Here is a 23467-nt window from a genome sequence, read left to right as displayed (position 1 = left end):
ATGGCAAATGCTGTGTTGACTGTTTCTATCCATTTTAGAGGCTATATAATATTCTCTCAGTTAGCCTTTGGCGTGGGATGGTAAATGTTTTTCAGTTTGGGTTGCCAGATTTTGCAAAAAATAAAAATAATATCCGATGCCTGGTTAAATTTGAATTTCAGATAAACAACAAATAATATTTAATCTAAATAGAGCCCATACAATATTTGGGACATACTTATACTAAATAATATACATTGTTTATCTGAATTCACATTTATCCAGGAGTCCTTTATTTTATCTAGCTACCCCCCCTTTTTTTTTAATTTGAGAGAGAGAGCACGTGCACACGCTTACATGCGAGTATGAAGGGGAGGGGTAGAGGGAGGGAGAGGGAAAGAGAGAATCTCAAGCAGGTGCCCATCGTGGAGCCTGACTCGGGGCTCTATCTCACAAACCTAAGATCATGACCTGAGCCAAAATCAAGAGTCCGATGCTTAACCAACTGAGCCACCCAGGTGCCCCATTATCTAGTTATCCTCTTAATTACAGTTTATTTCTCTGCTGAGCATTGCAGTGATTAGCATCCTGGAAGCTGCACACAAATTGTGTTTCCCAAACTTACCTTCCCATTTGAATCACCTAGGGGGCTTGTTAAAGTACAGAATCCCAGCCCTACCCCAGATCTCTTGAAATTGAATCTCCAAGGCTGGGATGAGAGTCTGAATTTTCCACCAAGGCTCCAGGTGACTCAGAACCAAAACTTTAGGGTAAACTCCTGTTGCCATGTTGGGGATGTGCTAAGTGGAAGGTTGGGCAGGAAAAACTCTTCCTTGCAGCTCCCTGCCTGCTTAGCTCTCCCCACTGGGTGAAGATAAAGGGCCTGGCCTTGCCTAGCCTTTCCTGGGACTCCTCTGCCCAAGGCCTCCAATCTGGGTCAGGGGTTGAGGGGGTGTCCCTAGCTCAGCTTCCCTTCAAGCTCAGCTAGTAGCCTGCCCCAGCTTTACAGGAAGCGACACTGAACTTTGGCAGCAGGAGGGATAGGTGGGGGCGGGAATGTGGGCACTAGGACCAGCTGCATTGATTTCTGTCTGCAGTTCTTGGAAGGCCTGTCATGAGGAAAACAGACTGGATAAACAGTAGAGGCGGCAGCAGCAGCAGGGCGGGCTTGGCTGTCCTGGGAGCCCGTCTCAGCTCAAGGTGCCCACCAGGTTCTGGCTGCCAGTGTGGGTGGCATGGCACCCCTTGGGTCCAAACCTGAGGTCTCTGGAGATCCCACTGTCTGGCCAGGTAAGGTTGGGCCTGGCCATGGGGCAGGGCCTGGGCTCCCAGAATCACTGCCTTTACCCGTCTCTGCCTGGCCAGAGCCTCAGGGACTTACGGTCCATTCATTCAGTCCCCATGGGTCTTCTCTGGTCTGGATTGGGCCAGGCTGGGCCTGAGGACAGTGGTGGACGGAGGCGATGCCCACTGCCACTCCTGTCCCCTACCTGAGTCCTGCCTGCCGGGGCAGCCGCTCCTCTGACTTTGGAGGACAGATCTGATTTCTTTTTCATCACAGCCACTGCCAGGCACCCCTGGAGCTTCCAGGCCACAGCCAGCTGGGCAGGCCGTCCTTGTCTCCTCAACTCAAAGCCACAAAATTACAGCTCAGACGGGATCAATATGATCAGGTCGAGGGGCCTTCAGGGGATGATTTTGCTTTGAGGAGAGGTCATAGGGGCCTCAGACTTATAAATATATTATTATTTAAGAGAGGATTCCTGGTGATCTATAAGAGTTTGTTAGCTGGGGAGTCAGCCTCTCTCTGGCCTCCTGGGTGCTCTCTGGGGCAGAGCCAACATGTCCAGGCAGTTTAGGCTGGAGTGGGTTAGGTGCTTTCCGCTCCTGCAATGAGGGCTCCTCAGGGTTTGGGTCTGAGGAAGGAAATATTCACCTTCTTTCTACATTTATTTGCTGCTGACAGCTTGTGCTAGGCATAGACGTTTTGGGGGGAAGAACTCGTCAAGCAAGTATTTTAATTATAGTGCTATCTTTTTTCTTTCTTTAACTGTTCGTTGTAGACTGGGCACGGTTGTCCACTGGAGGAGCAGTGTTGTGGCCAAGACCGATGCGGGCCTTGCCCTTCAGAGTTTGTAGTCTTCATTGTTTACCCCTGTTGGAGAGGAACCCAGGGTTCAGAGAGGCGGAGTAACTTGCCCAGGGTCACTCAGTAAGAGGCTCCGGTCAGGTTCAACACTGGCTAGCAAGTGAAAAAAAAGAGTCTCCTCTTGGCCAAATGGAAAACTGAGTCTGAATAATAATGGTGGTGATAACAGCCAGCATTCATTGAGGGCTTACTGTGTGCCAGGCACCATGCTAAGTGAGTTCCAGGAAGTTGGTATGATCACCCCATTTTTTAAAGTTGTGAAAACTAAGGTTCAGAAAAGTGAATTCATGTTCCCAAAATCACACAGCTATCAACTGGCAGGACTGGGATTTAAACCCAGGACTTTGGCTTTCAGGCTCAAGCACATATTGTACAGGTTCTTTCTGGGGTTCCTACTAAAGCCTCATGCACTGAACAGGCAGGTTGGAATCCTAACTTTCATAAAGGTCAAGCATTTGGGTGGGAAATATGCAGTTGAGGATGTTAATCCACTGCCGACTTTATCGTGCACTCCTCTAAGGAGTGCAAAACACCTGGCATCCTAATAGCAATAATATTAACAATAACAGCAGATACCATCTGTGGAGCATTTGAGTAATTCCAGTGTGCCTCTCATACAGGGAGAACCTGGAGAACTTAAAATACATAGCGGCTTTATTATTCCCATTTGACAGATGAGAAAGCTGAGGCTGAGAGGGACTGAGTCACGTGCCCGTGGTCACAGCCACGAAGTGGCAGAGCTGGGATTCGAATGTGGCTTGCCTGCACAGCTCACAGAGCCTGGCTGGCTCTGCCAGGGGTTGCTCCGTAGAGCCCGTGTCTCTACTCCTCCGGGGTCTCCTAGAAGCTCAGAACAAGGAAATGGCTCACGTCTGTCCCCGTCATCACTCAGCGGTGGTCCAGTTCGTTCCAGTTTCCAGGCTCCTTCCCGCCCTGCCTGAGACTCACATTTTTCCCTCTTAAATCATCCTCTCTAATCAGGTCAGCTGTGGAATATGGGCCCCAAAATAATAATGCCGGTGCAGCCACTGGATTTCCTGCTTGCTTAGCAGGATGGAGACTTTGGCGTGGGTATGTATGTGTCCTTTAAAAAAGCCTTTATTTACTCTGCTCTTGTTTTTATAAGATAGGACTCTTAACGAGGCTTTAATTCAAGGTCAAAGAGTCTAGAAGTTGGCAAGAAAGCCTGTTGCCCCTCTGGGCCCTGCCAGACACATAAACAGCCAATGGCTGGCTTTTTTCATCTCCTCTTTTAAACGGTCCCATTGCAACAGAGCTCTTCGTTGTGCGAGGAGGTAAAATATTTGAACTGACTGTATTGCCTGTTCCTGTTTGCAGATGCGGCCAGGCCCCCTCATCTTTGTTTATTTTTTCCCTTTCTGTAGTTCAAGGAAAATAATTTATTAACTTGGGAATTAGGGATAATATTGTTCCCCAGCCCCACAGCCACCCGAGGCCCGGGCCAGCCTCCCAGCTCTGCTTGGAGAGTTGAGCGAGGCTTTTCCGTCAAAGGCACAGCCATGGCAAGACCCAGCTGGATGGGGCTAATGTATTCGCAGTCATGATCCGAAGACCCCAAGTGTCTGGAACCCTAGCCTCTGGGGACCAGTGGGGCCACGCCATCGACCTGAACTCCCTGGACTGCGCCCCTGTCTAAATCCATCAGGCTTGCTAGCCCCAGTCTTGGACCACTGAATAATTTACGGTCCCGCGGAGCGGCGAGCAGCAGGTCACTGGAGTTCATGGGTTAATAACAGGTTTGGTTTTCGATGTCAGCAGCTCTCTTGATAACGTATGAAAGAATCCTATTCTGTTGATTAGATTTTGAAATGGATCAATTTTTAATCAGCCAAACACCTGACTCACTCAATAAGAGTTGCATTGTGGAGACAGGATGGAGGCTGGCTTTATTTACAAGAGTGTTTGTTTTTTGGGGGCCATACGCAAATTCCCACCCAGATCCCTCGTCCTGGAAGAAATTGACCGGATTATCTCCCACCTCAAATGGCAGCATTTGATTCACCTTCTGATTAGTTGGGAAATCCATGGGTCTGTTTAAGAGATAAGAACAGCAGCTAAAGGTTTGATTTAGTCATCTGTGGTTATTGATGGAAAAAGCATTTATTTGCCAATGGAGAAGTTTTGCTTAATGTAACAGCAAGGAAGAAGGGAGGAGACAAAGAGAGTCTGGGCAGTAGCCAAGGGTGGCCAAGGTGTTTTAGCTCTGGAGGTAGCTGGGTTTCCAACCCTGTTCTCAGATTTTCAGAACAATGTACGGAAGCGGGCAAATGAGTAAACTGGATGCATACAGGTTCATGGTGGAAGGGAGTTCTTCCCGATCATTTTATTTATCCATTCAACAAACAGTTGAATCCACAGCGTGTACCGGGCTCTGGGTTCGGCATCAGGGCTAAAGCCATCATTGAGAGAGACACGGTTGCTGCCCACACAGAGTGTACGTTCTGGAGAGGGGCTGAGGCAGCCGGTGTAGAAGAAACAAGGTGTATAACTACAAAGTGTACGAAGTGCTGTGAGGAAAAATAACAAGAATACCTAGTTTCGACTGTGGTCCAGGAAGGTCTCTGTGAGTGAAGAGAACTGGAAAGTGAGCACCAGGCAGGCAGGAGAGCAGGGGTGAAGGCCTAGAGGCCGGTGTGCTGGGGGAGCCAAGTGTGGCCAGGTGGGCAGGTGAGTGGATGACAAAGGGAGAGAGAGAGATGGGAGGCAGGCTGGAAAGGTAAACAGGGGCTGGGCGAGGTAGGGGAAGGACTTTAGGTTCTATCTGCAGTGTCATGGGGAGCCCTGGGAAGGTTTTGAGCAAAGGAGTGGCTTGTTCAAGTTTTGCTTTAGAAAAGGTCACTCTGAGGAGAAGGGGTTGTAGGAATGGCAGACTGCTGCGGGGTTTCCTGCAGTCATGCAGTAAGCAGTGATGGGGATGTGGACCGGGGACACAGCATGGAGTGGGGTGAAGGGGATGGGTTCTCCAATTCTGGTCCATGGCCAGGTGGCTCAGAAAGAGGAGGTGGTGCTTGGGCCGGCTGAGGCCCTGGCCAGGCCTGATAAGGCCTGTAGCCCTAAGCCTGTGGTGGCCTGGTCCCATGAGAGTAGAGGGATTCTTTGTGACAGAACACGTCCCATCTGTGGATGGGTCCTCCAGACTTTTCTTCAAACTGGAAGAGCTAGGAACATGGTGGTAAGAGGTTGGAGACTTGGGCTTTGGGGTCAGGTAGATGTGAGGGCTTACAGTCTCAGCACTGCCTTTTATAAGCTCGTGACTTCAGACAGGCTGCTCTTTGCACATATAAGCAAGTGAGAATAATTCTTGATATAGAACTTTGCAGAAGAACTCATAAGAAACTGCCAACAGTGATTGCCTTTGGCAAAGGGACTTGGTGCGAGTGGGAGATTGACTTTCTCCTTTACACCTTCTTGTAGCCTCTGAACCTTTGCCACAGGCAAGTATTATCTGGTCAAAATTGTCCATAGCATTTGTGATAGATACACTGTGACATTCACCAGGGTGGGCCTGCAGTGGCCTTTAGAGCAAGGACTGGTGTTAACACCCTTGATTTACAGATGAGGCTCAGAGAGGGGCAGTCACTTGCCTACAGTCACACAGTTGTACCTGGTAGGCCCTGACCCCCTTTTCCCAGCTCAGCTTGTCTTTCTTGTTGCTGCTGGTTGAAGTTGTGGATTTGGTAGGACATGGAGAAGCTGGACTTTCCCGACATGAGTAGTGATTTCTCATTCCCCAGTGCTCTGCTCCAAGAACCATCGATTGGGCGGCTTTATTTATTAGTTTAATCTTTGTACATCCCTCAGTGCTGCTGTTCTTGTACCTGCACTGTCTGTCTTTTGGGGTGGGGCAGAAGGGCCTGCAGATACACCTATGTGTGTGTCTACAGGACTGGGAGTGTCTGTGTGGCTTTGGGACTTGGAGGAGGACGCCTCACTTCCCAGCTGCCTTTGTGACAAGCAGGCTTTCACAAACATCTTAATCCAGGCATTGCACAGAGTAATTGCTTGCTGAGGGATCTCAGTAGAAAGAGCCATCTGCTTTAGTGCCAGAAGTCCTGGGGTCTAGTTCTGGCACATCTGCTTGCTTGCTCTTCGACCTTGAGCAAGTCAAGTTCTCAGGACCTCAGTTCCTCATCTGGGAGTGATGTTAATATCTCTTTTTTGCTTTGAACAGGTGGGGCACACTCCACCCCAGGACTTTTGCACTTGCGGTTCCCTCTTTTCTTACTTGTCAGCATAGCTTGCTCCTTCACTTGTTTCATCATTACTCAAAAGTTACCTTCTCGGGGATGCCTTCTCTGGCCACCTTAACCAAAATTTCACAACACACACACACCACGTACCATTCCCTCTCTCTCTTCTTTTCCCTGCTATTTTTCCTTCCTTAGCACTTAACATGATTGATCATTGTGTATCTTTTAACCATTTATCTTGTTTACTGATTTCTCCCATTAAAATGTCAGCTCCAGCAGGGCAGAGATTTTTGTTTGTCTTGCTTCTGCTGTCCATCTAAAATGGGGCTTGGCACATAGTAGGTGCTCAGCAAATAAATGTTGAAAGAATGAAGTAAATCAATGGAAGGCACTTAGAACAGTACCTGGTACATAGTAAGACTCAATAAATGTGAGTTATTATTTCTAATATTACCGCTAAGCTTTCCTGAGCCTCAGTTTCCTACCCATAAAATGGAGATGCTGTTGGTGATAGCTATTGTAGAGTTGTTGTGAACTTGCAGTGATGTGGGTATTGAGTTTGAGCTCAATATGAGTTCCCAACATAGTAATTCTTTAATAAATAGAAGCTATTGTAGTTGTAAGTACAAAATGAATAACGAAGGCCCCTTGGTTATGGCAGCATTTCTGAGAAGTGCAGTCCATGTCTGGGACCCAGAGATCAGCCCTCACCACCCCATCACCGGCCTGATTAGCTACTACAGTGTTGGGGGTGGGGAGGGACTCTTCTCTGGTTTGCCTTTAGCTGCTGTCTACTCAGTGTCCACTCAAGGTTTGCAAACATCCCCTGATTCCAGCTTTCTCAAGGGGTATTGTTCCAAGCAAAATTCATTGGATTTTGTTTTCATTTTTTAAAAAGTGTGGAAGTTGTTTTTTAAGAAGGGAAAGACCAATTAATATTTAACGTTCCAAGGAAATGTCTTCTGCATATTGCTATGGGGATAAAAGCCAGCCCTGAGCAGCAAGTAATGTGTAATTTTTATAAATCCAAAAAAGCAGAGCCCACCTCGTCCAGGGGAATAAGATTTGTTCGTTGGCCTAGTCTCAGGTCCTGAGCTTCACCTGGAGAATGGAGGAGGAACTGGTATCCACGACTCTTAATTGCAAGCAGCAGCAATGGACTCAGCCTTCCACCAAGACTCATGTAAGGAGGGACTTCTCTACCCACAAAAAGGAGCTTCTGATGCCGGCTAGCCAGAAAAGCATGACAGATGTTCATAATAGTTGGAAGGGAGTAGGACGGGATGGGGCAGGGATCCCCAGCTGAAAATAAGGGGTGATTGCTAGGTGTATTGAGAATTGGTGCTGGGGCATTGGTCATCCACTATGTGGCCTGAGGCAGAGGTAAAAGCAGATTAGCAGATGCTGTCACCAGTCCCCTGGGACTTTTCAGTGTCCTCTGTCAAGCTTCCACCTGCTGATGATTCATCTCTGTGCCCTTGAGGTTTTTGTCTAAAGCCACAAGACCACTTTGCCTAAGAGTTGGGCTGGCCAGAAGTGCTGGGACATAACCCCTGGGAGTAGTCCTCAATCTCAGGAATTGGTGAATAAATACCCCAGCTCCCTCACCCCTGAGTGGAATAGTTCCTAGGTCTCTTTTGCATTTTTTTTTTAAGGTGGTGGAGATTATAGGCAATTTTTGTGTTTGGCTTTCTTAAGGAGGTTTTTAGGTTTTCAGCATTGGGAATGTATTTTTTTGTACTTTGAAATTGACCCGCTGCAGAGAGCAGCAGTATCTCTGAAAAGGTTGGTGGGGGGGTGCGGGGGGGAGTTGCAGGTGGGGATAGCATGGAGCTCTGTAGCATCTCTGTTTTTGCTCACACTGTGGACTGAGCAGTTCAGGCTTCTGCACTGAGCTCAGGAGAAGGGGAGAAGTGGAAATCACAATGCATCATTTAAGGCAAAACTAAAGGGATTGGAATCAGTCCAATAAAAGGCTGATGGCCTGACTTGGGTTTGCATTTAGGGAGTTTTCTGGATGTGAAACTTCAATGGAAAACGGTGTTTGAATTAGTTCATTATCTCTTGAACATCTACTGTATGACAAGTATTGTGCTGGGTACTTTTCGGGGAGAGATGATTGAGACCAAGTTTTCGAGAGTCGAAGACAACCCATAAGCAGCAGTGAGCAGAGTGGACAGGGGGGGTGGCAGGTGGCCTAGGGGAAACTGAAGCTCAGGGCATGGGAGCAGAGGAAAGACAGAGATTAGATCAGCTGGGGAGCCTGGGAGAAAGGACAGGGCACTGATACAAACCTTGAAAGCTGAAAGGCTTGACAGGCTGACAGACGGAGGAGTGTATAGCATGGACGAGGGCCCAGAGGTAGGAAGATCAGGGCTAAGTGTGGGAAGTGCTGAACAGGCCAGCTTGGCTCATGTATGGAAGAGAGATGGGGAGTTAGGCTGGGAGAATGCAGGGTCCTGAATGTCAAGAGGGGATGCTGGGTAGGTTCGTGGGCCATAGGTGGCCCTAGAAGGTGTTTGAGCAGGAGAGTGAGATGTTTGGGGCTTGCTTAAAAGATTCTTTTTTTTTTTTTAAGATTTTATTTATTTATTTATTTAACAGAGAGAGAGAGAGAGACAGCAAGAGAGGGAACACAAGCAAGGGGAAGGGGAGAGGGAGAAGCAGTCTCCCCATTGAGCAGGGAGCAGGGCTCGATCCCAGAACCCCAGGATCATGACCTGAGCTGAAGGCAGATGCCTAACGACTGAGCCACCCAGGCGCCCCTAAAAGATTCTTTTTATCACAAGATTTCTCAGCCTCCACACTATCAACATTTTGGACCACTTGGTTGTGTGGGTTGTCTTGTGCATTGTAGGATTTTTAGCAGCATCCCTGGTTTCTACCCACTGCCTCCCTCCTAAATGGGACAACCAAAAATATCTCCAGATATTGCCAAATGTCCCTTGGGGGGCACAGTACCCCCAGCTGAGAACCACTGTGTCAGATTGAGTGGGAGCAGGGAGTCCAGCCAGGGAGTAGCCAGCATGCTGGTGAACAGTGATGCAGCCCAGAAGTAGGGCAAGAATGGGGAAGGAAGACACAGGTGCTCAAGACCTTTGAGAACAGGACTAGAAGGACAGGGATTAAAAGGTCAAGGAGACCATGGAGGAAAGAAATGGTGGAGCCTGGTCTTCCAGGGGCCAGGGTCCAAGGTCCCGGGCCTGATGGGTCCATGGCGCTAGGGGCAAATGAAAAAGGAAGAAGAACGCTTTGGGGTGGAGAGGGCTTGGGGAACCCAGAGCCCATGCATCTTGGGGTGTCTCTGGGCCTTAATACAAAGTGGGTTCTTGGTAAGAGGGGAGGGTAGTATTGTTGAATGAATGAATGAATGAATGAATGAAAGGCATTTTATTAAAGGGACTGAAATTCAGGAGGGAGCTTAAAGACTGTTTTCTGTGCCATTTAGTGAGTACCTACTGGGTGCACATACATGGGCCCTGGGCACCTGCGTGGCCTCTGATCTCATGGAAATTATAGCCCAGATGAAGAGGGGTGCTGAACAAGCAAATGCACAGATTATAATAAATACATGGTTACGGGTGGCACTCAGTGCCAAGGAAGGGAAGCACGAAGGAGTTTGTGTGGCAGGAGCTGAGGTTGGGAGGAGAGGCCCAGCAACTGGTCAGGGGCTGCCATTAATGGGGTGGCCCACATTTGGCTCAAGAACCTGCTCATTCAAGGTCGCTTTGGTGGGAGCAGAGTGACAAGCCACCCATGACACAGGAGAACAGTGAGAGCAGACCAGACAACAGGATGATTTCCTCGAGTACTGGGAATAAGCAGGGAAAGCTTTGAGGAGCTGAGAACAGAAAGCTGAGTGGAAGTTTGCAGGGGCAAGTGTGAGGGAACAGCATATGTAAAGACATCATAACTGTGCTTGACAGAGACCAAGGTTTATGGGGAGATAGAGCCTTGGCCCATCTCCTTAAACCTTATAAATAAATATGATTTCCCTCCTGGCTTCCAACAGTGAGGACCTAATTCGTGGGTTGGTGTGGTTGGTGGTGTGTGGGGTGGTGGGTGTTCTCAGAACCCTGATTTTCTCCTCCCCTTTTCTCCCATTTCTGCCCAGTCTGTGTTTTCAAGGGAGCAGGTGGAGGGGCCCACAGATGCCCCCTGCCCCCTTACACATTAGCAGCTGGCAACCTGTGGATATTTTGAGAGTGTGATTTTTAGTTCCTTCAGTGTACAGCTGGAGAGAGCAAACTTAACTTTTTCCTTTTTTTTAATAAGACCAATTTAAAAAAAATTTTTTTTTTTTTTCCCCCAGAGAAGGCCACCGGCTATTTCAGAAATAGTAAACAGGAGTCAGCGCCAGGGCATAAGTGGTCGGTTTTAATTAGAACATTAAAGTATTTTAACGCTTACACTTTATATTTTTGCGAACTTGATTATATAGCATTTTAAATACCTGTGAACGTTTTAAGGACTCTCAGTGATGAATTATTTGCAATTTCACAGGAAACTTCTATTTTAAAAGCAAAACGGTATGCAAGTGGCTGTGGAGGCTTGGCAGCAACAACTACACTGTATAATGAGGAACCATGTGTTGGGGGGTTGGCAGACGGCCCGCTGTCACCCAGGCTTCCTGGCGACCCCCTTCTGTAGAGGCTCCTGCTTAGGTGCAAGGGATTTGTGGAAGCCTCAGGGTCCAGCTTGGGTCTCCCAGGCCTGAGGATTGATTCTCTGCCCCCGGAATGCATCTCAAGGGTGCCCCTCGTTCTCTCCTTCTCTCTCTGCCCCTTGGGGCGACTGTTCCCCACCCGCATCCAAAGGAGGCTTCTTAAAACACAAATCAGTCTCGTCACTCAGCTGCTCAGAAGCTTTCAGAGGAAAGTCAAGGCTCACATCAGAGGCTCCAGGCCAATGGGCCGTCGGCCCTGCTGACCTAGCCCCATCTTCTGTCGTCCCTCATGTCACCACAACCCAGCCACACAGGCCTTCTCATCGTCCTTTTATGCTCTGAATTTATGGAGCCTCTGCTATGTGCCAAGCATTGTTCTGGACACTGGTGATGTAGCAGTGAACGGGCCAGCAGAATTCCCTGCCCTCGTGGAGCTGCCCTGCTGGTCAAGGGAGAGAGGTGGCAAAGAAACAGATGAATACCAGGTGTGAGAGGGTGGGGAGGGATGTTGGTTTGATTGGGGGGCAGGGATTAAGACAGGATTAAGAGGTGACATTTAAAGGCTTGAATTGAAATGGGAGAGCAAGCCAGTGGCATGCTAGAGTTGGCTGGTGTAGGATCATGAGAGCCAGTTGCCCCCATCTCGTCCTAGCTCTTGGTTCAGTGATGTCTGGCTGGTTGCTTGGCTTCTGCCATGGTGGGAGTATTTACACCATGGAAATGGCAGATGCTACAAATTAGGACTTTTTTCTCAGAGAGCTGCTTGTGAAGCATTTACCAGCACACATGTGGGGCAGGTCATGAAGAAAGCCTGGGAGGTGTTCCAGGCATTCTCTGGGGGAATGTGTTTGGAAGACTTGAGGAACATCATGAATGGGACTGAGTGAGTAACAGGGAATGTGAAAGAAGACAGAGCCAGAGAGTTCCTTAAATGTTTTTGGTTTCTGAAAAGCTTGTTTGTGCCCCCGGACCTCTGCACGTGCTATTCCTCTGCACCGGGTGCTCTTCCCATGGCTGGTTCATTCAATTCCCATCTCCTCCCAGAGAGGTCTTCTCTGACCATTTTTGCTAAAGCACATTTTCCCCTTTATTCTTGTATCAGCACCCTCTGGTTCCCTTCCCAGTATTTGTTTCAATCTGTAATTGGATATTGGGTTGTTTATTGAGTTAGAGTCTGTCTCCCCCATTGAAGTATAAGCTCTAAGAAGTTTTCTTGCTCCCTGCTGTCTTCCCACCTTCCAGTAAGGGTCCAGCCTGATTCTAGTTGCCTAATTCCTAGGTCCCTTATACTTCACCTGGAAGCAACCCAGAGGCAAGTTGAGGCCAGAATAATGGGTCTGTGGTCTAATTGGGAACGCTGATCTGTGACTGACTGTGTACCACTGTTTTGTAAGTTATTACCATGAGGGAAAGTGGATGAAAGGTACAGGAGGGCCCTGCATTCTTTGTTATGACTGCATATGAGTCTACAATGATCTCACAAGAAAATGTTCAATTTTTATTTTTATTTTATTTTATTTTAAAGGTTTTATTTATTTATTTGACACAGAGAGATAGTGAGAGAGAGAGCACAAGCAGGGGGAGCGGCAGGCAGGCAGAGGGAGAGGGAGAAACAGGCTCCGCGCTGAGCAGGGAGCCCGACGAGGGGCTCGATCCCAGGACCCTGGGATCATGACCTGAGCCAAAGGCAGCCACTTAACCGACTGGGGCACACAGGTGCCCCAGAAAATGTTCAATTTTTAAAAAGTAAAGGAGTAAATGCATTTCATTAAATATTAGAAATGCAATGGCCTTAACTAACCCCTGCTATGTGATACATGAACTCAAATCTTTCCAACAGCTGCACTAAGTAGGTGGATGTGATGTCACCATCTTACAGGGAAGGAAACAGGCTCAGAGAGGTTAAGGGACTTGTCTGAAGACACACAGCTGGCAAATGGTGGAGATGGGACTCAGACCTGGGAGTGTCTGGCCCAGAACCCTGAGTTCTGTCCTCTAGATCTGCAGCTCTGAGTCTCTGTGGTTTGGACGCTGAGTAGAGGCAAGAAGCTCACCTCCCTCATGTGTCGTCATATGATGTCTGACCATGTAGCTGGGCACCATGGCTGCTCTCTTAAGTGACTGACAGCTCTGTAGGGAAGAGATAGCCGAGCATCTGCCTGGGCTTCCTGCCTGACTGTTCCTGAATGACCTGCTGACCTCAGGAGTCCTGATCCCCTCCCGACCCTCCTCCTTTGCCTTATGCAAGGATGTCAAGTGTGCAGTGTTGATATTCTGTGCCCATTTTACAGCTGGGGAGACGAAGGCACAGGACGGAAAAGGAATTGTTTCAAGTGGAACAAGTGTGGTGCTCTCCGGCTCTAGCCCTCGAGGGTGCTGATCACGCTTCCTTTGCTCTGTCTTGCACCGTTGCTGTTCCCAGGACATCTGCCCCATGATGTGGTGGCCACAGCCACAGGTTACGTAGGCAAAGTCTGGCAGTGCTGAGATCAAGTGTTTGGCCAGCAGATCACCAGACTTTGCAAAGCCTAGGACAAGTGTTTTCTCTTCTCCAAGCCTCCCTTTTATCATCTGAGAATGGGGATAATAATGAAGATTAAATAAGAAAACAGAGAACACTTTGTAGGGAACAGCAGACATGGGCAGTGTCTGTGGTCTAATCGGGACGCTGATCTGTCTGCCCTGAGGCGCAGAGCTCTGACCAGAGTGTGCTGAGAGGAGCAGAGCTCCCTCCCCAGATGATCTTCCCTGACATGGCTCCTTGGGGCCTGTGTTCTCCTCACCTGAGTTCTGCTTAGCTGTTGGTTTCCTGAGCAGGATGGCACACACTATCACAGGGGCCACCCAGAGGATCTGGGAGGCTTCCTGCAGGAGGCAACATTTAAGCTGTGAGCTGGAAGATGACTGAGTGTTGCCAGGTGAGTGAGAGGAAGGAGAGGGAAAGGCATTCCAGGGAAAGGGAACACGCAGATGCAAAGACTCAGAGGTCAGAAGGTTCAGGTGCTTTGGGGAAACTAACGCCAGGGCATTAATGCTTGAACATTAAATAAGCCCAAAGCAGAACTCAGTCGCCCTGGCCCTCAGTCTCTTCTGGAGGGATCCCAGGGGGCTTGTGGCCAGGTAAGGAATTTAGAATTCATCTTGAGGGCTAAGGGGGATGCCTTGGAGGGTTTGAACAGAGGAGTGATATGGCTAGACCTACACTTGAGAAAAGTGGCTCTGGCCACTGGAGTGGAGAGGAACAGAGGCAAGCCCCAAGTGGAGGCTGGGAGGCCAGGGCGGAGCAATTATGGGGGACTGGAGCAGTGTTGTGGGAGTGGACTTGAGTTGAAGTGCATGAATTCAGGACATTTCTCTATGTGGAATTGACAGAGCTCAGCAAGGGGCCAGAAGAGGGAGCATCTTGGGTGAATCGGACTTGCATTCTAGGCTAGGCCCTTAGAGGAGGCCCCTTTCACCTCTCTATTCCATGGCCTCATCTGTAAAATAGGGGTAATTTCCATCTCCCCATCTCTTGGCATCTTTGACTCTGTGAGGGTCAAATGAAATGCTCCTGGAGCTGTTGCCTCACAGTGTGCAACAAAAACTCTAAGTCCCAAACCCCACCTAGAGGCCTTGACCATCCCCAGGGAAATGAGGTCCTTGATGTTAAAGACACAACTCCCTATTTTGTCCAGTGGCTTTCCAAATGTGCCACAATCTGATCAGCTTAACACAGATATACCAACTATTGCTTTGCTTTGCTTTCTTTTAATGGTAAAGACTGGCTTTGGGCTCTCCTCCCTTTTCCTGCCTATCTTGGGAGATGGGCTGAGAAACAGTACAATCACCAAACAGCAGTTTCCACAGCAAGCACAAACCAGCATTTATGAAGCACCTACTGTGTGACAAGGCCTTCCTGTGTGGTACCTGCTTCTCTTTCTTCTGGATTAAGAAGTGATGGAGTCCAACAAACTCTGGGGTTTGTGTCTGTCTGTGCCACGTCTTAGCTAACTCCAGCTACTCCCAGCCTTAGTTTGCCCGTCTGTGTAAGAGGCCACTCTAGACTCACCTCAAAAGGTGGCTAAAGAAGATAGTGATCCCCCTCCTGACAGGAACCAGGTGACTGGGCACAGTGCCTGGAACAGAGAATGGCCTCCGTAAGAGGCAGCCGGCAATAAATAACCTGTGAGGCTAGCCTTGTTGTTCCTGTTCAGGGGAGGGAAGTGAGATTTACAACCCCAAAGCTGCCATAGTGGATATCCTGACTCAGCCATGCCCTTTCCAGGAAGGCCTGGAGGAGACACAGCGGGGTCATTGTGGGCCAAGGTCAAATGTGACTGGATGGCCCGTGTGGCCCCCTGAAAAACTGGATGGGGCCATTGAGGGGTGTGGATTGGGCCACCTCATCCTGGTTGTCCAGCCAAGAGGGCCCATTTTTGTTTTCACCCCAGCCAGTCTGGAACCTTCCAAAAGCCCAGACAATTGTCACCCATGGTTCTGTGTGCATTTTATAGAATAGCTCTGTATTAGTGTCCTAGGGCTGCCATGACAGAGTCCCATCAACTGGGGGGCTTAAAACAACAGGAATGTGTTCCCTCATAGTTCTGGAGGCCAGACGTCTGGAATCAAGGTGTCAGCAGGGCCGCATTCCCTCTCAAGGCTATAGGGGAGGATCCTTCCTTGCCCCTACCAGCTCCTGGTGGCTGCCAGCCATCCTTGGCGTTCCTTGGCTTGTGGTTGCATCGCTCCAATTTCTGCCTCTGTTGTCACGTGGCTGTCTTCTCTGTGTGTCTGTCCTCTTTTTCATTGGATTTAAGGCTCAACCTAACCCAGTATGACCTCATCTTTACTAATTATATCTGCAAAGACCCTTTTTCCCAATAAGGTCACAATGTGAGGTTCCAGGTGGACATGAATTCTGGGGGGATGCTATTCCTCCCAGTACAAACTTCTTTAGAAAATGTTGAGAGTATCCTTTTCGCTCTGAGCTTTGTATGGAGTTCTGTGGAGAAGTGAGGAAGAGGTATGGGGGTGATACCACCACCCGCCCCTGCATGGCCAGCCAGGAAGTGTTAGTCCTAAATGTTAAGCTGACAGCAAAGCTGAGACCTGAAATCTTTGCTGCAGTTGGCCTGGTCAGTCAGGAAGAGGAGCAGAAGCTTCTGAGTGGGGCTGCGCTGAGGCCTGGGGCCTTTTGTCCCTCCCTGGTCTTTGACAACTTGTTCTGACCTGAGCCTCAATTTTCCACTCCGAAAATTGGGGATAATAACAGCACCTTCTCTACTAGGTGGTTGTAAAGACATCACGTATGATTTTAATGCTGGAGACTGCCGAGTCCCAGGTCTCATTGTTTGGACAGAGAATCTGGCCCTGGGAAAATGACCGTGACCTGAAGTGGTGGGCCTAGAATCGGGGCTGGCTGTGCTGCTCTAAAAACAGTGCTCCCTCCTATCAGATCCAGCCCTAGTCTCTGCCAGCACTTGGTGAGGAAGGTCTGAGCCCTTTACGTAGAATTAATGAGCACAAATCTAGGAGCGCATCTTCTCAGTGACCCTGTGAGGCAGAGACCGCTGCAAGTCCCCTTTTACAGATAAGGAAACTGAGGCTTGGGCAAATTTAAGTTACCTGCCCAAGGCTACACAGCTGAAAGGTGGTGGAACTGAGATTCAAATACAGGTACACTCAAGTCCCCTTCTCTGATTCCCTTTCCCCGTCTTTAGCTCCTCCATCCCTCAGTTTCCCCATCTCTAAAATGGTGTCTCCTCCAGGTTCCCAGCTCAGAGGATCCCAGCTCTGGCAGAACTGTGCTGAGTCTGAGGCCCAAAGGGTTACATAAACCCTCACTTGCCCAGGCAGGTGTCTCAGCTTCCCCATCTCCTATCCCTCACACCACAGCAACTTGAGATTTTTACACAGACAGGAACTGTGTGTGGAGAGCAAGCGTGTGTATGTGTGTGCGTGTGTGTGTGTGTGTGTGTGTGTGTTTGCAACAAATATTTTATAATAGACAAGCCTCGTCTGCCACTTCTAAAAGTAGTGGGGGGAAAAAAAACCCACTTTGAGAAAATAAAAATAACCGGGAGCCTGAGTCACTGAAGTCATTGGACTCAGCCGGAACTGGCTGCTCTAGCCGCTGCTTGGGTACACCAAGGGGCAGTGGGTCAAGGCCAGAAATTTGGGGATGGCCCCCTGGGGTTTTAGGGGGAAAAGTCCCAGTGGTTAGTTTGCAGGTGAGATGACTGTCCATCCACCTCTTTTTCCCCTGAAGCATCAGGGAAATATCTCCCTGAGATGCTGTGTCGTCTTTCTCTTTTAAAAGTGACTTGACAATTGATAATTTTGCCCTAGTGACGGGCACCTTAGAGCTTTTATTTCTTGGAGGCCAAACATTGATGTTGTGTGAAATGGGAGCTTGGTGGAGCCTTTGTGCGGATCTCGAGCTTCCTGAAAAATTTATTTACTGTGACTGTGATCCGCAGGAGCGAATTGATGTTTATCTATAGTCGTTCGCGCCAGCAAGGAGGGGAAAAATGCATAACTGCACTTTCCTCGGAGGTCTTGAGAGGCTGTTTAAATAAGTATCTAATAGTGAACTTCCAATAGCAGACAGGCAGCTTGATGGACAGGGTACAGTGTATTATTAACCATGAGCAGGCTTAATCTTTCCCCCATGTTTTAGAAGAAGCTTTATAACCTTCTGGCCAAGGAATTCATGAGAACCAGGTATTTGAAGCTAAGCAAAATTATCCTGGCCGTTCCAGTGGCAGAATCGATAATTCCAAGAGCCGCATGAAGGAGGAGAAGCGGAGGCTGCGGCTGGGCCCCGAGTGAGCAGCTCCGGCCACCTCCGTGTGGCCGGCAGGTCAGGAGAAGTTTACAGGGGCCTGGGGCTGGCAGGGGGAGGGAAGGGTCATGCCAGGAGCCTGGCTTTCCTGCCAGGTAAGTGCCTTCAGTTGCCTCCAGGTTGGAGGGTCTGTGGGGACAGGGAACAGGGACATGTGTCTTCCCGCTGGGCCCCGGTTACAACAGTGCCCAGCTGTTTGGTGGCACCCACCATTTTAAGCAATAGAAAGGATTTACGTGATTGTCCAATGAATGTCTGTTTTGCCTCTCTGTACAGAAATTTCGTGCGGCCTGGAATGCATCTTGTTTAACCAGGAGGGCGTTCTTGATCTCTGGGAGGTGGTGAACTCTCTTTATTATAAAGTCCTCTCCTAATCCCCTCCCTGGGGACTCCTCACTCCCTCGGGAGTGATGGAGCCTTCAGTGTCTGTCTTGCCCCCATTAGCTGATCAGCCACAAGAGCACAGGGACTCCTCATGTTCACCACAGTGTCCCCAGCCCTGAACACTACCTGGAGTTTCTTACAGGCTCGGCCACTGTTTGTTGAATGATTGGCATGGGTTTTGCTGGGGAGGAAAGAATTGTGGTTAAGAGCATGAAGGTCAGATAACCTTGGGATCAAATTCTGGTCTTTACCTGCTGTGTGTCTTCAGACCAGTGGCTGGCCCTTTCTGGGTCTTTGTTTCCTGGTCTGTAAGAAGGGATAACAGGGGAGAGGACTTTACCATTTTAAATCTCAGTTTCCTGTTGGTAAAATAAGCATAACAATGCTACCTTTCTGAAGGGTCTACTGAGGAGTAAATGAGAGAATGTTGGTGGAGGAGCCAGCGTAAGATCCAGTATAAAGCTGGTGGTGTTCAATATTTATGGCTGTCACTATTAGGAATGTTTGATTAATATTACTGTTGTTATAATCGTCACTACTTTTGCTCTTCATGACCCGAGGGAACTCACAGCCTCTGTCCATTTTGTCTGCCTTGAGCACTGTTGCCCTCTTTCAAGGTCTCGAAGCCATAATGGGGGGCATGCTGAGACTTGTGCAGAGTCAGGAAATGCTGGTCTAAAGTGATTGGCATCGTAAGTGGCCTGGAATGAGCCTCACCCCCACCCCCACCCCCGTAAACTGTGGCAGCTCTCTGCTCCACAGAGAGCTCTTTGCTGGAGCTATGATCTGCCTCCAGAGCTCAGGCCCTGAGCCCCACCCCCCACCCTTTCCTCCAGGAAGGGCGCAAGGGCTAGGAAGTTCCATGTCCCCCAGAACAAGATAGAGCTGGTAGCAAATCCAGGGGCAGGAGGCACGATGAGGGCGGCTCATGGATGAGTGACAGCTCCTGGATTAGCCACTGAGCATGCTCCCCACAGCGTGCCCACCCCACCCGCCACCCCCACCCCACGCCCTAACTCCCCAGTGTGGAGAATCAGGAACTGCCTGGCACTCAGCATTATCATCACCAGAGGCTGGTTAGCACTCCTGTGGCTGCCCAGAGGGTACAAAGCAGAGCCTTTCTGGCTGGGTATGGGGGGTGTGGGACCATGGTCTCAAGTTTCCTAACTGCCCAGGCCAAGTCTCTTTGTCCACCATGAGCTGCTCTCTTCCCCTCTGGCCTTTTTCCTGCTCTCTAGAAGCTAGTTAGGTTTACCCAAATTATTGTCATAATGCTTCCTACACGTGGAGCAGAGTAGGAGGCCAGGCCCCATGCTGGGTGTTCCCTGTGTGGGATCTCAGGAGTTTTTATTACACCCATTTTCCGGGTGAGGGAACTGAGGCTCAGAGGGGTAAAGTCCCTTGCCCCAGGCCCCACGGCATTCTCATCATCTGTCCTTTGTCTCTGATGTCTTAAGTCTCTACTTCTTAGTCCAGCTGCATCTCCAACTTCCTTCTTCCCTTTGGAAGGCATTCTACTTTGTGAGTAGAGCTGGAATTGTCCAGGAGACCCAGCCAGAGGAAGTTGGGGGCGGGGGGGGGGGGGGGGCTGCAGCAAAGGTCTTGCCTTCAGAGAGTGATTTTCTTTCCTCAAGATAAAGTATCATGTTCTAAAAGTAGGGTCTTGCCAACCCACTGGGCAGAGCATAGTACCCCTGGGGATCTTGTACTCAGGATCTTTCCTGTCCCTTTTTCAGGGTCCCACCTGTTTTTAAAAGCCTACACAGCCTGCTTCATGCTAACCCTGTCCTGACTACTGCTGACAGAGCTCCAGGATAGTAACGGGGGGGGGGGGGGGAATGCAACACGGAACTCAGACCCATGTTGTTCTGGGCTGAGTGTGAGCATCTCAGATACTCACATGCCTGTCTTGGGGGGATGAGCCCCATCATCTCCCCCCTGCTCCCTGTGTCCTCTTTGAGGGACCCTTCCCCCCACTGCTCACATGCTGATCCCCAAGCCCCCTACCTCTAGACTGGAGCACAAGGAGTTGGGGATCAAGCAGAGGCATCTGGATCTTTCCTTTTGGCTTGATTTATGAGAAACAAACTAATATGAGAGCTTACAGCAAGGCACCAGGCCGCAAGGGGAGCTTAAAAATTGTATTCATCACAGCAGTAATCACTAATACATATTAATGTGTCTACTCTGGGCCGGATCTGCAGAGCCCCTAGTTAAATAAGATGGGACTCCTACTCTCAAGAGGGTCACCAGGGAGAGAAGACCCCCCATGACAGCATAAGATGGAGGTTTTCTGTGGCATTTAGGAGAGCCAGGAGCTGGGAAGGAGTGGCAAAGGAACTGTTTGCAGCAGGGCTGGAAAAATGAGTTTGCCAGGCAGGGAATTAGGGTGGCCATTCTACACCAAGGAACAGCATCAGACATAGGGAACAGCGTGGGCGCTGGCACAGAGGTTGAGAACCAAGGGCATTGAGGACTGGTGGGTCATTTAATTGGGGATCAGGGTAGGCTTGGAGCAGGTGGTGGGTTTCAGATCAGGCCACTGGGTCGGGTTTGGGCTTTTCCTTAAGGCTCAGGGTGAGGATCTGGGGGGGGGGGGGTCCATTCTAAGAGCTACAGGAAGCCATGGAGGGGTTTGAGCCTGGAGCGGCAGTGACAGGATTCATTACCTTTGGCAAAGAGCCTTCAGGCTGCTGTGGGGAGGAGGGATCGTCAGGTAAGAACCGTCAGGGAGTTGGGGAGGGGCTCCTGCCACCATCTAGGCCTGTGTCAAAGGGGCCCTGGGCCTGGTTGTGGCTCTAGGGCTGCCCAGGAGAAGGCTAATGTAGGGACATTTCAAAGGGAGATTCAGGAAGCCCTGGAGGGAGGCTGTTGCGAGCCATCTGCTGACATTTCTCTTTCCCACTCCACAGTTTGAGGCTTGGGATCTGTGGAGCCTCAGTTGGTAATAGAGTGATGTGTAAACAGTAGGAAATGGCTGGAGGGGGCTGCAGCCCCAGCCCCAGGGCAGAGTATACAAGAGCTGGAGCCGATGTCATGTCGTCTCTCTAGCAAGGACTTAGTTAGGTTCCTTTCCTGGTTTCTCTGTGCGACTCCAGAGGAGGAAGACCGTGAGCCATGCCTTTGCCACCATAAGCTGTTCGTTCATTTATGTACTCAGCATCCACCTCTTGGGCTTATGCTGTGCCCGGCGCAGGGAGACCTGGCAGGCATGGCATATTGCTCCCTGCTCTTGGGGAGCCCCTAGTCATAGCTACCGGAGACAGACCGCAGACAGGCAGGTGGAACCAGCCTGTGGAGAGCTGTCCCCTAAACGGGGAATCCAGGGGCCTGTGGGCGCTGAGGAGTGGTGCTCAACAAAATCTGGGAGGCTGAGGATGCTTCCCGGAGGAGGTTGCCTACATTATAGCTCAATGAAAACAGGAACTGGGCTGCCCCCTTCAGTATGGGATCCCCAGATCCCAACAATATAGGATGACTGGAAGCTGAGATCTGAAGGAGAACCAGGCACAGCTCTGGGGAAGAGACAGGAACGTGTGTTCCAGGAAGAGGGAACAGTGGGGGCAAAGGCTCGGAGGTGGGCTTTGCAGAAGTCACCTATTCAGAGTGCCTGGGGCCTCGGGGGTGAGCGTGGTGGGGGAAGAGCTCAGGCTGGAGGCTAGATGGTACATTTTGGGGTCTGGGCCTCCAAGCTCATAAAAATTGCTCATTTCCCCCCTTAGACTAGCGTGTGGTTGCCCTTCTCCCTTAAGTCCTCACCGAGCCCAGAAATCAGATTGCGTCGCTACCAGGGGATGTGAGCTGAGACACGAGGTTGCAGGTGAGTTTGCAGGCAGGGCCAGTTGTGGGATGGTGGGAGAGAACGGTGCCCCAGTTCACACCCAGCCCCTTGTTTGTTGGGGGGTAGACCCGCCATTTGAAAGCTGCCTTTCTTGTGTGTGGCGCCCTCATATTGGAGGGCAGGATTGGATCCGCGAAGATCCTGACTGGAGCAAGAGAGCGTTCTTCAGGGGAAGTTTGGGGGTATCTCTTTGCTTTATCCAGTGTGTCATCCCTGGGTTCCCATGAGCGTGGTGTAAATAAAACCCAGCTGGCCGGCAGGTCCCTAGGTCAGCACCCAGCGTGCAGGGTGAGCTGCAGGCTTGGGGTATGAGGCTTGGGACCCTGCATCCCCTCACCATCCGGGGCGGCCAGCGGGTGGCCCAGCAGGCGAGGTACCGTCTGGCTGGATGGAGAGCCAAAGAGGTAATGCTAATGTCTTTTAAAATTAGAATGAAAATGTTTATTGCAGAGAGCAGAACCTGCGTCAGCGCAGAGTCCTGTGGGAAGGGGACTGCTTTATCGCAGCCTTTCGGTTTTATTTTTGCACATTCGCTTTTTATTTGCTGGTGGTGCTGTTTGACAGGCCCTTAGAGTGGGCTCGGCTGCCAGGCCGGGGCTGGAAGGACAGCACCGCCACCTGTGTCTGGACGGTCCTGCCCAGGGTGAGTGCCAGGGCCTGCCTTTGGTTAGGAGATCTTGGGGGTGTGAGAGCAGGAGGCTGTGACTTTGTGTGTGTGTGTGTGTGTGTGTCCATGTGTCCGTGTGGGCATCCAGCCCGGTGTGTATACATGGGTGGCTCCCTGGGTGTTTTTCGCTGTGTGCATCGTTGCTCTGGGGGGTTGTCCGCGTGCAAGACCAAGTGTGGATCTTTGTGCGCGTATGTTCTTGAGTTGTGTGTGTCTGTGTGTGTTCGGGAGGTAGGCATGGGTGTGGCTGGGTGTGGCTGGGTACGGGTCTGGGCATGTTTCTCTGGGACTCTGCATGTCTTTTTCTGTGTGTGGATGTGTGTGAGCATCTTGGGGAGGCACATGTGTGTGTGACCATGGGTCCATATGCCCATGTGTGTGTGGGTGTGCACATGAGCATGAGGGAAAGTGCGTGTACATGTGAGTATGTGAGAATGTATTTGAACATGTGGACATGTGTGGGAGAGTGTATCACATGGGGGAGCATGTTGTGTGCGTGTGCACATTGCATGTGAGAGCATGTCATGTGTGAACACACATTGCGTGTGAGAGTGTGAGCCAGGCTATGTGTGGGTATACACATGTGAGAGAGTGTGTGAGAGCGTGTGTCGTGAGCATGTTGCACGTGAGAGCATGTATGGTGCTCTCCTGTCCTCTCGCATACGGAGCCCCCAGCAGAGCCGTCCTTGGGTCAGAGCCTGTCAGGAACCTCCCTGGTTTGAGAACACAGCCTTGCAGCACTGG

At 50.1% G+C, this 23467-nt stretch overlaps 1 protein-coding gene across 4 annotated transcripts in view; it reads left to right on the top strand.

Annotated features, from left to right (window-relative positions):
- CUX2 (cut like homeobox 2) overlaps window positions 1-23467 on the top strand; it is a 257032-nt gene that overhangs the window by 33688 nt on the left and 199877 nt on the right. Inside the window, exon 1 of one of the 4 annotated variants that reach the window (XM_032431438.1) lies at window positions 22100-22460. The exons of 2 other annotated variants lie outside the window; for them this stretch is intronic. In XM_032431438.1, the coding sequence (XP_032287329.1) occupies window positions 22365-22460 (96 nt within the window). In that variant the 5' untranslated portion in view covers window positions 22100-22364. Of the gene's footprint in view, window positions 1-22099; window positions 22461-22509; window positions 22700-23467 lie in introns of those variants that run through there. One more of the 4 variants, XM_032431440.1, reaches the window with a different exon arrangement.

The sequence above is a fragment of the Phoca vitulina genome, unplaced genomic scaffold (assembly GCF_004348235.1).
Source record: "Phoca vitulina isolate PV1807 unplaced genomic scaffold, GSC_HSeal_1.0 scaffold46, whole genome shotgun sequence".
Taxonomy (NCBI): Eukaryota; Metazoa; Chordata; class Mammalia; order Carnivora; family Phocidae; genus Phoca; species Phoca vitulina.
The sequence above is the reverse complement of the archived record's forward strand: the minus strand, read 5'-3'. Positions and strand labels throughout refer to the sequence as shown.